This window comes from Sceloporus occidentalis, unplaced genomic scaffold (genome assembly GCF_023333645.1).
Source record: "Sceloporus occidentalis isolate IW3139 unplaced genomic scaffold, rSceOcc1.0.p SCAF_15, whole genome shotgun sequence".
Lineage (NCBI taxonomy): Eukaryota > Metazoa > Chordata > Lepidosauria > Squamata > Phrynosomatidae > Sceloporus > Sceloporus occidentalis.
Window position 1 is genome coordinate 15,487,722 of NW_028316995.1, and position 15,603 is coordinate 15,503,324.

Genomic DNA, 15,603 nt, shown 5'->3' on the forward strand with positions numbered 1-15,603 from the left:
TACCTCTTACTTACCAGTTAGTCTGTACACACAGTATATCTAATAACATTTTACACTGGGGTTGCACCTCTTGTGTTACATACCCCACCTCCTAGATTGTTAGCTCATTCGAGCAGATCCCATCTTTCATATCTGTAAACTCAAATTCGTAAGTAATGCACTACTTGTTATGTCCTGTTTGCCCAATAAACAATTGTCAATAAACAGTGTGAACAAATAGCTTATCTAAGGAACGGCATCCACCATACTATGTGTATTTTCCTATGAGACACAAAAGCGTTAAAAGACAAAAATGATATAAGCATCAGAATGCTAAAGTATAATTTACCGGTTAGCATTAGGTAAAATGCTAAAAGAATCCCAACTAGTGGGTCCAGATTCTGGCCTTTTCCAATGTAATAAAGTGCCTTTTAAATAACTCACCTTGGAAAGTTGTCCCTTTTATAAACTTTCATTCTACAACATCAATGTAATCAAGAAAAGCCACTTAGAGTAGATATAGCACACAATGCACTCGCTGTCAGCACCCAAGACATAGTCTTAACAGCTCGACAACACGCACAGACACACACACATAGCTGCGTATTCTTATCCTGCCACCAAGTGCAGTGACAAAAAAAAAAGCAAAGAAAAAAAAAATACAAAAACACATTTCTATGCAGGTCAATTATTTTACATAATTATATCGCCTATTCTTTTCTCGTATCAATAATTACATAATTACGATGAGCAGATGGATTGCAGAACACTAGCAGATGGTGAGGAAGTAAACAGGTTTGAAATTGCAGATTTTTTTTTTCCAAGGATATCATTGCAAAGAATTAGTAAATTGCTACGAAGCTAGTTTATCATTGTTTACTGCTTGTTAACGGGATCGCGACCATCGAGGGCAAAATCTGTTTAAAGAGCTGAATTTTGCGAGGGCCGTGAGTGGGGAAGGGGTTAGCAGCTGTCAGAATTTTAATGCTGTTCTCAAAGGCTTTGGCTAATAAATTATTTTATATTTGCAAACAGTCGTGCTTTATGTGTCATATTAAAACCCGGCCGTTCAGGGAATATTTCCACGCACATACTTTGCCTGTCGGAATATTTGATGCGAGTTGGCTGGTCCCTCTTTGATCAATAGATAATTAGAACAAAAGTACTTTTACGGATTAATTAAAAGGCTTACAAGATACAAGAGGGGAGTATATTTCAAAGGAGGAGAAATGTTAGGAAAAGAGGTTATAGTCCCAAACTAGAGGGAATGCAATGTATGGATATTTTACTACATTGAGAGGGTGGTAGATAAGTGGAACAGCCTTCAAGCAGATGTGGTAGACAGTTATACAGTGAGGGAATTTAAATATGCATGGGATAGGCATTTGGCTATCCTGAATCTAAGACCAGACCAAGTATTGATTAAGGTTTGAGTCTTTACAGTAAAAAAATAATGGGCAGACTAGACGGACCGAATAGTTCTCATCTGCTTTCAAATTCTATAACAGTTTATGTGTATTTGTAACGCCTCTGGAAACGTACAGCCAGGTTTCCATTTAATATAAGTGACAACAAGACATGTCCATGTAAGTAATGTGTCTGGAGCTACTTAGTTATTTAGGTTAAAACAATTAAATCCATTTTATGTAAATATGCATTTTATTTTAAAACAGGGGTTTAAGTGGGTAGAATATCAGTTAAATCTACATAAATAGAAAAAGATTTATTATCATTATTATAATTGCTAAAAGGTAAAACATCGGGGCATTGAGAATCACGGTGTCTTAGCCTGTAAGGGTATGAACATCAGGTCCTATGTAATTAAGAAGCAACCTATTCAAGCTAAGACAGTAATTCCATACCATCTGCCGGGCCATGAAGAAGGCTGGCACTGCGCCCGCTGCCTGCTGTAGCTTCTGTTACCCACCTGATCCTTGGAGACCTGCTTTGATGGAGCATTTATGCCAAGCTTTTCCAGAGGATACACAATCTGTCGCCGTGGTCGCACGGGAACCATGTAATGAAGGGCAGATGTCAGAGAATGGGCACAGGGATTCTTAAACTGAAAGACAGCAATGTACACTTCAGCGTGGAGAATGTCAGCTGTATGCCTCGCAGATGTCTGTCGCACAGTTTAGCAAACACGCAGTTTCTTAACAGCCTTGGCAAAGCGCGTGCAGGGGTTAGGGAAAAAATAATAGCAAATAAACATACTTCTAGAGCAGAGGAATGAGTTTCGCATAATACCCACCACTAATGAAGATAATTATGAGAGTAATTACATTACCATCTCAGTGGGAATGGTAGATAAACAAGTGGCTTGCTTTATGGCATTTTTTTGGTCCCAGTGTTTTTTCCCAGGGGTCCGTTCTCGTTGCAGTAATCATAAATCAGCTGGATTTGACCTCATTCCATTTTGTAAACTGTTTAAAGCTAACCTTTCTGGAATTGGCATGGAACACACCATGAAGAGACGCCGAAAGGTTAGACATTTGGGGTAATTTAAACCGGCAGTGTTAACTCGTGCCTGATATTCTTCATTAATAACTGCACTCCAAACGATGGCAACTGTGGACAGGTGACAGTTATTCTGCCGCTGCCGCTCTTGTTAGACCCAGATGGCACCTGTTTGCCAGGGAAAGTGCCATTGTTGACTTGGTGACATTATCATCGGTAAATGCAAAAAATGGACCTTCAAGCTGTAGCGCTTCAAAAACTATTCTTTGTGTGCCTTGTGTCTACCATTAGATGTACACATTTTTTTGAAACTAAAACATTTCTGAATATGTTAACATTTCAATACGAACAATATTGGTAAAGTTTATACACATACATATCATTTCTGCTAAACCATCATTAAATATAGACACAGTGAAAGTTGGCCAAAGCATGGAAACATTTATGAAAAGAAAATTGTGAATGTTACACTTTTGTCATAAAATATAAGAAAACGCTGAATCTTGGCTTGGAACATGACATGGTCATAAAAATAAAAAGCGACAAACGTGGTTTAACATACTGCCACTGGTAATGTCACGCTTATGTTACGGGTATTATAATCTAAGACCAGGGCAGCACAATCTTCACCCAAGACATACCTGGTGGGTGACAGTTTAATGGGTTGATTTGAGACCTTCTGAGATGGAGCAACAAGACATGACAATAATGATGTACAGAACAAGAGGTCCCTCTCAGATGCGTACTCTCAAGACATTTGTCAATAGCTTAAATATGGTATGGCCACGTCTCTAGCACTCTCATTAATGAAACTGAGCCACGTAAGGGAGCAAGTGAAGAGGTCTAAGCCAGCAGGGGCACAGAGTACAGTTATGCACAAGGCTCTCCTCAGTAGAAAGCCCCCACTATCCACCATCATTACCGTTAGTAGGTCTTACTTCACCCCATTCAGTAATGGTCCCATCATCTCCTTACAAAGAAGTAGTTTTTAAAATGTTGGATGTAAATATACATCAATAAAGGACATTGTTTCCTTACCTGGTTTTGTTGGTATAGTGGATATACAGGGTAGTAGAGGCAGGATTTATGGGAAAGACGGAGAATCTCTTTCAGGAAATGCTTGCTATAGTGCTTATAAATAGGACTCAACGTGTAGTGTTGAAGAAGTCCATGCTCATCGCGTTGGTGGTGGTTGAAATATATAAAATCTTCAATGTTGTAATGTGAGCGGATGTATTCAATGTCCTAAGGCAAGAATGCAACACTTTTAGCACAATTCAGTAACTACCAAGCATTATTAGCAAAATAAAAACAGGAAAAAGGTGAATAGAAAGACTTTTTTTGTGAGTAGACTATTATGTAACCCTTCCAGCTGACTAATGCCATTGTGATGAGTTTGCTTTTTGCCAATCATATATAAAATAGCCTTTCAGAACTCAATTACCTCCAGTTTTGATCAGACAATGTATGCAAGCTCTTCTGCAAAAGATCCTTGCAGGCAAACTAGTGTGTGGCTTCAAGCGTATTCAATACTGGTATATGATGACTGGCATCTCTTTAAGTCTTATTTTTGTGTGTAACTTAATGACTTGAGTACAGTAAATCTAATCCCATCAAGGGACAGACATGGTTCATGGTGGACATTTTTGAAGTTACTGGAGCCATATTTTTTATTTAAAATAATATTAAATAGCTCCACAGGGTAAAAATGTGTTAGAATGAATCATTCTATTGCCTTTAAGCCCCAAAACAGAGATAGTATTCGATAGGCTGTCACGATACACACATATATTATATCTCGGAGTGCAGCATCGACAGCTAGGGCATAACGGGAGGAGCGCTAAAATTGGGTCTGTTAGAACAGACTTCCTTGTCTCTTAATTGGGGGTCAGTTAGAAGGAAACGTGTTATGATGTCAGACAGGAAGATCAGAAGTAAAAAGAATAAATATAAACAAGGTACCTCTTCATTTCTGAGCACAGAGACACCAACAATCTGGTCTGCAACTTCAGCGACAAACGCCTGCACAGGGGTCCCATCCTGCAAGCAACAGCACGGAAAGCACATTTATACCTTGCTACTGAGATAAGATTTCACATTCTCTTACGTAAGGATAGTTTTTCTTTGTACCTTAATCCCCCCCCCCCCCACCCAGAAGAGCACCTTTACTCTGAGAACCAGAGCGGCTACTCATCTTGTAGCCAACATTTGCTAAGAGGAAGGCAGCAGCCTCAACCAGGAACGTCCCGGTAGACCCCCTGGTTCCCGTTACAGCCGAAGATAACAGAGCTATACAAATTGCTAATATTCAGATGCCTGAAAATATTGTATTATCGGAAAACTAGAAACGTTTCAAGGCAGAAAACAATAGAATATTTTTTTAAACTCATTTTAATGTTATACTTTTGATGGAAGTCCCCCTCCAAAATGGAGATAAAAGTTCTTTAACTTCACAGCACAATAATCTTGTGTCTGCCTGTCACAAACAATCGCCGTGTAAGCGGACAGTACACGAGTCGCACGCATGATCACAGCTCAGTGATATCTCTGTCTGAATCTGACAGATGATGCAGGAACAGATGCAAGGCTGGCACTTAGTAACTAAGTGACATAATGGACTATGGCAGAAGACACTACTTACCCTAACATAGTTGACATGATTATTTTTAGAGAAAACATACGGCTGTTACAATGGTCCCACTTGTAGTAAACTTGTTAGGGCCAGGATTACAGGCATCAGTGTGGTTTGCACTACTACCGATTAGTAACTCCTAGATCTGGTCCCACATTCAGCCTACTCAAGCTTTACTCTAAGCAAGCTCAAGGAGTGCGTTCAGAAAACAGCATAATCACAAAGTGCTGATTGCCTCGCACTCTTTGACAGACATGGATGCACTCATTGTATGGTGTCAGGAAGAAGCATAGCTTCCTGCACTCTGAGCTGGAACAATGGGGAGAGTAGAATACTTTGGTACATCTGAGATTTCACCATACATGATGAAGGTCCAACCCCAGTGAGCTTCTCCCGCAAGAAGGACTGAGGTGACCTTGTATAACGCATAGGTAATGTTCCTCACAGGTTTAACAATTCATTATACAGGGCCAACTCAACCCTTTTTGCAGAAGAAGGACTGTCATGCACTTACTATGGATGTGGAATTATTATTTATTGTTTTATATACCGCCATCAAATTCCGTAGTGCTGTACAATGGGTCCAGGTAAATACTATCAGAAAGACATTACTATTAACCAATTCTTTCACTTTAGCCCCATAATTATCTATGTGCTTAGTTAACATCACAATAAGAGCCCTTGTATCAATCATCGTGTGGGACTATTCCACACACCACAAGAGTTCTCAGATAATGTCTGCTGGATGACAGTAACATGAATGGATTTCCCAAAATGTCTAACCCCCTATCATGGTTTGGTATTTAATGGCACGAAAAGGCTAAATGTGTTACCAGGGTAATGCTGGAAAGGGAGATCAATATAATCTGTGCTTTTAAGAGCTGATTTGCTACTTGTTGACAGAGGACTTTCTATAAAAGTTCACTGACATGGTGGTAATTGGCCACTCATTAACATGAGCTCCTTCACTCACTTCAGTAAAATTACTCTGCAAATTCAGCTAAACTCTGTAGGAATGTTGAGATTTTTTTTTCTACTGCTTTGGTGGGAGTTGGGACATGTAAGGGAAAGGTGTAATTTGTGATTGACAGATGTGATGAGAATAAATTAGGTGTGATGGGAGTGAGGTTCCAATTGTTTCCTGGCTCCTAAATTGTATGAAAGAAATACTCTTCCCTTAACGGTTCTATGGACTTAAGTGGGAGAATTAATTCAAGGGATTTTTAATACGCTCCTCAGAATGAAACATGTAGGCCTAAGCAAAAGTTTATCATACCAATAATAAATCTTACTTTTTTGCGTCAATCTTCCTTTTTAAAACACCACTAAATAAAAAAACCAGTCCACGGACCTATTGTGTTATGTAGACTTGATCCAGGTTCATTGCAAACTGTTGCTTAAATATACACAAATAAAGAATGGCCCACAAAAACGTCCACTGACGGTGATCCAGTGTAAGAGTGGAGACCGAAGACTAAAAATTAAATCACATCCATTAACTAGTAATTTACACATCACAGTCCAGACGTTGGAAGTTGCTCAGAAATACAATTTAATCCGTGAGGATCTTCAGTCTCCGCTCTTACACAGGATCCTTGTGCTTCCTTTTGTGGTCCATTCTTCTTCTTCCATCCTTTGATTACACCACACAATATAAAATGATGTTTAAATTATACATTGTGCTAATGAAGATGCCAAGCTGTATAAAGGCAATGAATATCAATATGCCAATTATCAACCTATCACAATGTATAATTATGCTAATCAATTATCTTAACTTTCATAATGGTAATGACCATGCATTGTGCATTTTAATAACACAGTATCTTTGCACTAATAATGAACATGCCGTGCTATGTAATTACACAAACTACAATACATCTGTTGAATGTGTTGGTTATTAAAGCTTTATTTTAAAACATGCATATTTTAAATGATAAAATACCGTATTGGCTCGAATATAGGCCGCACTTTTTTCCCCCCACTTTAAAGACTTGCGGCCTATATTCAGGGTAGCCGGGCAGGCAGCGGGGTTAGGATACAGATCCCCCGCAGCGGGGCAGGGGACCTGCATCCTACTCTCCGATACACTGAGACAGCCTCCCCTGCCGGCACTTTCCACGGGGGGGTGCCGGCACGGGAGGTTGTCTAAGCGCATCGTGTGGACGGTCACCGGCTGCGGAGGTTGTTTACCCGCATCGCCGCAGCCGGTGACCGTCCGCACGATGCGTTTTACCTCTGCCCCCAAGACTTACCAGAGTAGACTCCTGCTCTGGTAAGTCGGGGGGGGGGCAGAGTGGCAGCATATCTCGGGGGGGGGGGGGACAGTGGCAGCATATCTCGGGGGGGGACAGTGGCAGCATATCTCGGGGGGGCAGTGGCAGCATATCTCGGGGGGAGGAGGACAGTGGCAGCATATCTCGGGGGGGCAGTGGCAGCATATCTCGGGGGGGGGAGGACAGTGGCAGCATATCTCGGGGGGGCAGTGGCAGCATATCTCGGGGGGGGAGAGTGGCAGCATATCTCGGGGGGGGGACACAGAGTGCCAGCATATTTTTTTGGTGCTTTAAAAAACTTTTAGGGTGCGGCCTATATCCGAGCCAATACGGTATGTCTGCTGTACAGCAAGTAGGAAACAGCCTGCCACTGGTTATCCGGTGATTTTACACATTGGTAAGGTCTAGAAACACAGATTCTGCCAGCGGTATATTCTGGTGAAGCAGATTCTATGTAGGGGTGAGATCTGGAAAGACAAATTCCACCAGAGGTATGGTAGGGCAGGATGGATTCTGTTGGTAGAGTAAGGAGAGTCGGCTAGATCTTATATGGGGCTAGGTTTGGAGAGGCGGATTCCATATGGTCTATGATCTAGAGATGTATTTTTTATCTGGGGAGGTAGATTTTATCTGGGGGGTAACTGAATTCTCCAAGAAGCCTCCGATGGGGAAAATAGTGTTTGTCTATAGATATATTATAACATTGAGTTTTGTATATGAGGCTATAGTTTTGTAGCCAAACACCATGTAAAATCCTTCTTACAATTAAAAGGTTTGTTACTTACAGAGTCTCTCCGAGCTTGGTTGTAGATTCTCAGATCATTTAGTACATCATCATGAACATTCAGGGTTTCTAAAAGTTTTTCAACAGCTGGGACATCACTGGATCTAGCCTCCCGCACTTGTATGGAGCTGAAGATGAAGAAGAAATATCAATGTGACATTGTGAAAAATGTGACTGCAAATTAAAAACATTAATGCAGCTTCTGATAAAGCTAGAGATTTCATATTCATTGTAAAGCCCCCAGGAGATATTCTTCCAGAATCATTATTACTGTGGGGTTCAGGGAAAACCAGCTATAAGGCCATAAACACATTAACCCCGTCAGTTTAGTCAATGTGCTCTCCACATATTTTGCAGTATTAAAAATTATAGTTCTTAGTACTGCTAAATCCCCAAATCCTTTCAGAAAATAATCATTGAATCATGCCACATTGTGCCACATTCAGAATTTTTCAGGGAAGGTGTCATGTGACACAAAATCAGTTAAAGGAAGGTTGTTGCCATACAAACAACACACATTTGAAATGTTGACTTTATGCGATTAAAAAGATAAAAAAAGATGGATCAGCTAAAGTGTATATGTTTAACATGCTAGAAAGGTCCATTAATGTGTGTGGAAAACCTTTAAAATGTAAGGGAATAAAGTAAGTAACATACTTCAGAAGCATGAAATGGCTTTCAGAAAGAGTTTGTTTTTTATTTAAAAGATGCACTTATTTTTTGTGTCTATTAAACACCATTTAAAGAGCGGAAACATCCTCATGACACCTATTGACAGTGGTGTATACACCAGGACAGCTTCCCAAGCAGCCCACCATGCCCTAACACCATCCATCATCTGTTCTCAATGTCAAAACAATACATCATATCCCGGCATTCTATCTCTGAAGGATGTTTGGTACATGGGATAAGTGTAAATGGGTCAGATACAAGGAAATTATTGATCTCCCCAATGAGCCATTGACCAAGAATCATACCAAGGAGCCCGACAGTCTAATCACTGCTATCAGTATATCAAATAGATTAACCCCATTACCCTCCAACATCTTCACTTCCTGCCTCCATATAATGTTTAACTATTTCATCACCCAGGGAACCAATGGCTCACATCCTTGCATTGTACACTTCCCTATTGCACCCACAGGGATACAGCCTATGTTAAAACATAGCCGAGGACAGGATTTCTAGAGATCCACTCTCTCCTTCCATCTACTAAAGTTCTAAAATGTCACCTTTAAACGTGAGGATTTGCTAACCCCAATATATGGTTTTTGAAAACAATGTCTCCTAAATCTTGTACCCTCGTGCATTTCATGAACTGAAGATTTATTTTTTTAATTAAGCATTGGGTTTCAGAAAATCACCAGAGACATAATAAGCAGAAGTCCTAATATTAATTATGCTCAGTGTCCTTACCTCTAAGATCTGTGCTCATTAATTACAGCTCACTCCTGCGACACTGATATATGTCTGGATCCTATTATCCATTTGATTAGCTTTATTATTTAGCATTCACTTTCTGATGCACTTTGCATTCAAACAAACAGAAACACTATCCATCGCATTAAGAGTACATTAGAAGAAAAGCACTTTGGTGTGAACACAGAGAAACCTGCCTCTCAAATAGTACATATTCCCCAGAAACACATCTTAGAAAAATGTATTCTCGCTAGAATAAAATATCCCTAAACAATAAAATCATAAATCATCTCTTATTTTGCTTATGTTGTGAACTATCCGGTAGACTTGTCCATTCAGATTTTTATGAATTTTTGCCGATTTTGTTAATTTGTACAAACGTCCAAAAACGAGGAGGGCCCCCCTTCCCGCCCAATGATACAAATGAAAATGAAGCAAAAGGATCAGAATATGAGAGAGACCATTAGAGAGTGGGAGAGATTGAATGATGACGAATTTCATTTCTCAATTGGAGAAAGTCCTCCGAATTTAGTCCAAACCAATAGAGCCGGAAACAAAATTAGTTGTTTAAAAAAGAATGGACCAAAAACAAAACTAACATTTTTTTGAATACTAACTATTTAACAAATATTATTCCAGGCTCAATTGTGGCTTTCAGAGAAGTTAAATAACAATCTGTCCCTTACAACCTGTGACAATGCATCATTCTTTCAAATTTTTATTTTTAAAATAATTGTAGACCTTCTACCATTCCTGGCAGGGTCAGTCCTAGTCAATATAGCACTTTGGTAAACCCCCCAGACCATTCTTCTCCATGTTAGGTAGTATTATGTTTTTTACACAGTTATTGTTTCATTTAGAAACAAGTTTTTTCTTTTGCCTTGATGTTTTAGGGATTTTGTTCCCAATAGGATAATCTGTACCTAGTAAAGTGTTGTAGAGACTGCCACCAATTCAGACCTGTCCCTCTAGGACAAACATGTCACCATTTGGCATCCCCATGATTCTGGGATACCTGATGCTAAGATCAGTCCTGGTTCCTGGGTTGTTCAGAGTGATTCTTTGTGAAAGATGGTAAGTTGGAGGATGTACTCAAAAGAAAGAGTCTGCTTACTGATTGTTACATGTCTGCATTACACATACTAAGCATACCTGTAAGGCGTGACTGCACATTAGCATCATTAGTAAATCATTCCAACCTTGCACATGCCCATAGTACAGGAGACTCTTTCTCCTACACGCGGGATACCCTCTCATTTCAAACGATATAACATTAATAGACTTTTAACCAAGTTGCAGCCGAGTAAAGCAAAAATGCCTGGGCTATAGTCCATCCAGCCCAAAAGTGTTCAAAACTTGAATTTTAAAAAAAATAAGTTGTAAGGCTGCACTAAAAAAAAACATAGGCATGCTTTCTAAAAGCACTGCTGTTAGACCAGAAATTGCATGTGGCCCATTATATGGTTGTGGACGGCCTCAGGCATGTCTGGGACATCAATGGCCTTACTGTTATGTCTGGGGACTAAGTGGCCTTACCCATATTAGATTATACTTTTAGAATTGCATAAGTGTAAACATATGGCCCATCTATAAGAGAAGTAATGTTGTTGGCTATAAGTAAGACTTTGTCGCCTTCATATAGGCAGCCCTGGCTTTAGTGAGGAGAGCCCATGAAGATGATAACAAATGACGCCTTGGACAATCCATTGATATGTGATCTAATGAGAACAAATCTACTTTATGTTGCTGTTCCATATATCCATTTATTAAATTGACTAAAACATGTCATTTCTTATCTTTAGCCAGGCAGAATAAGATGTGTGGGTGATTGTCTTTTGACTTTGTTACATAGCTCAAGGCCAATGGATTCACACAACAGTATATTGTGTTTCTTTTTGGAAGCTGGAACAGGTGTAAAAGATCCGTCAAGAGAGGACATATTCTACTTACTTGATTAAACCAGCCCGGTGGAAGAGATAGAGCTCCTGAGACAAAGTACTTGTGCTTAAAGGAACAGCACGGACAAAGCCTTGAAGCAAAGGGAACTCGGGGGTGAGGTGAGGTACTGTAATAATGCAGAAGTCTTTGTCCTTTGTGGTGATAAAAAAGAAAGAAACACTCGATGAGATATGGTGCATAATCCTGGCATTCAGTAACTCATGAGCGCATTATATATAAAAGCGAACATATGCTATTGTCTGGGAAAGGGATTATATCACGCAGGAATGTTTTAGCAGAATACACTCAAAGCATTTTAACCAACATCCTCAAGGTCCTTAAGGACCTGTTATATGTTGTGTTAATACATTTCACTACATTTTACAACGGTTTTTAAAATATTTACAACAAAAGATTTCAATTCATGAGAAGCATGTCCTCTAGGTAATTTGGGCACTTTACACCATTCCCAGTTATAAAACACATTTTAAAGCTTTGACAAGGTGTTAAATGATCAGTCATTCCGCATAATACAATAAACTGAGGGTTACCAGCAATTATGGCGCAAATGGTCCTCTCACCATATCACCCAAAAGAAGGTCCAATTAGCAAATCCCTTTCTAAACTTTACAGAATCTTTCTTGATAATGCCCATCAGATAAGAAATGCAAACTTTTTATTATATTTATTTATTATGTAATATTCTTAAAACTGCAATTTGGTTTGTTAAATACTTTTTTAATGCAAAACATAGTCAAATTTGTATTTGTTGAAGCGCCCACCTTAATCTCAAACTACACTATATGGACAAAAGTATCGAGACACCTGACCATTATACCTTCATGACCTCACATTCTAAATACATAGATTTAAATATGTAGTTGGTTCCTCCTTTGCGGTTGTAACTAGACTTGTGCATTCGTCTTCGGGCGAACATGAAAACGAGCACGAAGAGTGCGTTTTCGTTCCGAAGACACGCCGAAGAGAAGACGGCGGCGGTAAAACGTGGGCGAAGGCGAAGACACACACCACGAAGATCTTCGTGATCGTCTTCGTCTACCATTCTTTCCCCCCCCCTTCTAACTTACCTTGTCTTCGCGGCATTGCGGCAGTTCCCGGAAGTGGAAATCCGCAGGTTCGCCGTCACGGGTTACAGGGCAGTGCGAATGAGCCTATTGGTCACCTACAGGGACCTCCTCTGGCATCAACCAATTGGTTGATGCCAGAGGAAGACCCTGCAGGTGACCAATAGGCTCACTCGCACGGTCTTTGTAACTTAACCCCTGACAGCGAACCTATGGATTTCCAGTGGCATCTGCAGGGTAAGTTGCAGTATTGGGGTTTTAAAACCCCAATGCTGCAACTTACCCGGCACATCCCACTGGTCTCCCTCCCTGTTCAATAAGTTAAATGTCCGTACGAGCGACTTTATTGGTCGCTCGTATGGACATTTAACCCGGCACAAACTAACTAATTGAACAGGGAGGGAGACCAGTGGGATGTGCTGGGTAAGTTGCAGCATTGAGGTTTTAAAACCCCAATGCTGCAACTTACCCTGCAGATGCCACTGGTCTCTCTCCCTGTTCAATTAGTTAAATGTCGCTCGTACGCACATTTAACTAATTGAACAGGGAGGGAGACCAGTGGGATGTGCCGGATAAGTTACGGCACCAGGAGTTTAACAGTCTGTACGAGCGACGCCCCCTGCTGACGACCAATAGAGTTGCTCATACGTACATTTAAACTCCTGGCGTCAGAGCTGCGTTAACCCCGTATTAACCCCTTAACCGGGAAAACGAAGAAAAACCGAACACGAAGAATGTCCACGAATATTCGCCCGAAGAGAAGACAGGAACAGGCGAATATTCGCGGAATACGAAGATTTTTTCCCCTCGAAGATGAGCACGAAGACGAACACGAAGAGCCCCCTGGTGCCCAAGTCTAGTTGTAACAGCTTCCACTCTTCTGGGAAGGTTTTCCACAAGAGCTTGGAGGGTTTCTGTGGGAATTTTCCCCCCGTTCATCCAGTAGAGCAGTTGTGAGATCAGGCACTGATGTTGGATGAGAAGGACTGGTTCGCAATCTCCGTTCCAGTTCATCCCAAAGTTGTTTGATGGGGTTGAGGTCAGGACTCTGTGTGGGTCACTCAAGTTCTTCCACACCAAACTCATCCAACCACGTCTTTATGGACTTTGCTTTGTGCACTGGGGCAGTCATGCTGGAATAGAAAAGGGCCTTCCCCAAACTGTTCCTATAAAGTTGGAAGCATAGCATTGTCCAAAATGTCTTGGTGTGCTGAAGGGGACATACCAAGACATTTTGGACAATGGGAACAGTGAGGAAGGCCTTTTTCATATGACAAGCAAACCGGGAGGGGAATGGCCATAACAAAACAATTACGATATTTTTTTTTTTATAATTCCTTTCCCAAAACAATGTAGTAAGAACTACTTAAAATATTTCCATGTGATAACACTTACGGGAAAGCGACTGAAAACATAATTTAAAAAATCCATTGACCTATTAAAAAAAAGAAAAAAAAAAACAATTAGATTAGTTTATAAAAATGTACATTACCGTATTTGCTCGATTATAAGACGACCCTGATTATAAGACGACCCCCCAAAATCTGAATATTAACTTAGGAAAAAAAGAAAAAGCTTGAATATAAGACGACCCTAAAGGAAAAAAGTTTTACCAGTAAATATTAATTCATGTAAACTATTTTTTTAAATAAAAGCTATGATTGAGAAAAATATTTTTTTTGTTTTTATTTCCTTGTATTTTCCAACCTGTCCCCCAGTTACGCACATCTGCCCCCAGGCTTGCCACACCAATATGGCACTGTGGTCCATGATATGCCTTTTAACCCTCTATATGCCACTGTGCCCCATGGTATGCCTTTTTACCCCCTATGTGCCACTCTGCCTCCAGAAATGCCTTATACCCCTATATCCCATTCTGGAATTTAGGGGGTTAAAATGCATATTATGGGGCAGAGTGGCATATAGGGAGGTATAAGGCATTCCAGGAGGCAGAGTGGCATTAAGGGAGTTAAAAGGCATTGTATAGAGCACTCTGCCTCCAGAAATGCCTTATACCCCTATATGCCACTCTGGCATTTAGGGGGTTAAAAGGCATATTATGGGGCAGAGTGGCTTATCCTGTCTCCCCCCCCACACACACACACACTTACCGGTGCTTCCTGCTGTATTGCAGTTGGCAGCGGGGGTTTGTCTGTGTCCGTCACGGATACCTTCCCCGGCTGTCAGAGATCAGAGTTCTGATCTCTGACAATCGGGGAAGGTATCTGCGACGGACGCAGACAACCCCCGCTGCTAGCCACACCTCCTTCCGGCTGCAGTGGATCGCGTAGACGTCCACCCGCTGCCCCGGCAATACAGCAGGAAGCACCGGAAAGTGTGGGGGGGGGGAGACAGGAGGATCCAGGTCCCCTGCAGCGGTGCGGGGGATCTGGATCTTAGTCTCATAATCAGACCTCTATTTGAGGTCTGATTAGAAGACGACCCCGATTAGAAGACGAGGGGTATTTTTCGGAGCATTTGCTCTGAAAAAAACCTCGTCTTATAATCGAGCAAATACGGTAATTTTTGAAGACAAATGAAAGGGCATCCCCTAAACTGCTCTGGATACCCATAGCAAATCTACACATGTGAATTAAGGAGTAATTACTCACAATGCTAAAATTCTGGTATAAATTACATAAACATCATTATATTATATTATATTATATTGTCTCACACTAACTACACTTTAATAATATTACTCTTTAACTTGGACCAGAGTATGGGTTTTCAAGTAACTAAGATTAAACTTTTTTCTTTACAACTTGAGCCTATTTATATAACATCTTCTTTGCAGATTGATTGGAAGATATAAAAGCTGGACATCTTTTAAATAAATATATATATATATATGTGTGTGTGTATATATATATATATATATATATATATTCACTAATAATGACCCAGAATTCACAAAGCAAACTAGAACCATTTTTCTCAAATTCCTAAATCTGCACATGAATGAAAATACATAGTCTCTATGTAAAAAGGAAAAAAATTGCATCTGCTTAAAACTCTATGTCTCTTTCCATT

The 15,603-nt window shown here is 40.4% G+C and overlaps 1 protein-coding gene across 1 annotated transcript in view; it reads right to left on the minus strand.

The window, feature by feature from the left end:
* LOC149303295 (cilia- and flagella-associated protein 61-like) overlaps positions 1–15,603 on the minus strand; it is a 92,372-nt gene that overhangs the window by 52,558 nt on the left and 24,211 nt on the right. The window contains exons 11-16 of the mRNA XM_089481424.1: positions 13,966–13,999; positions 11,498–11,637; positions 8,130–8,256; positions 4,399–4,476; positions 3,475–3,681; positions 1,903–2,041 (exon numbers count right to left, since the gene is read on the minus strand). Of these exons, the coding sequence (XP_089337550.1) occupies positions 1,903–2,041; positions 3,475–3,681; positions 4,399–4,476; positions 8,130–8,256; positions 11,498–11,637; positions 13,966–13,999 (725 nt within the window). The remainder of the gene's footprint in view (positions 1–1,902; positions 2,042–3,474; positions 3,682–4,398; positions 4,477–8,129; positions 8,257–11,497; positions 11,638–13,965; positions 14,000–15,603) is intronic.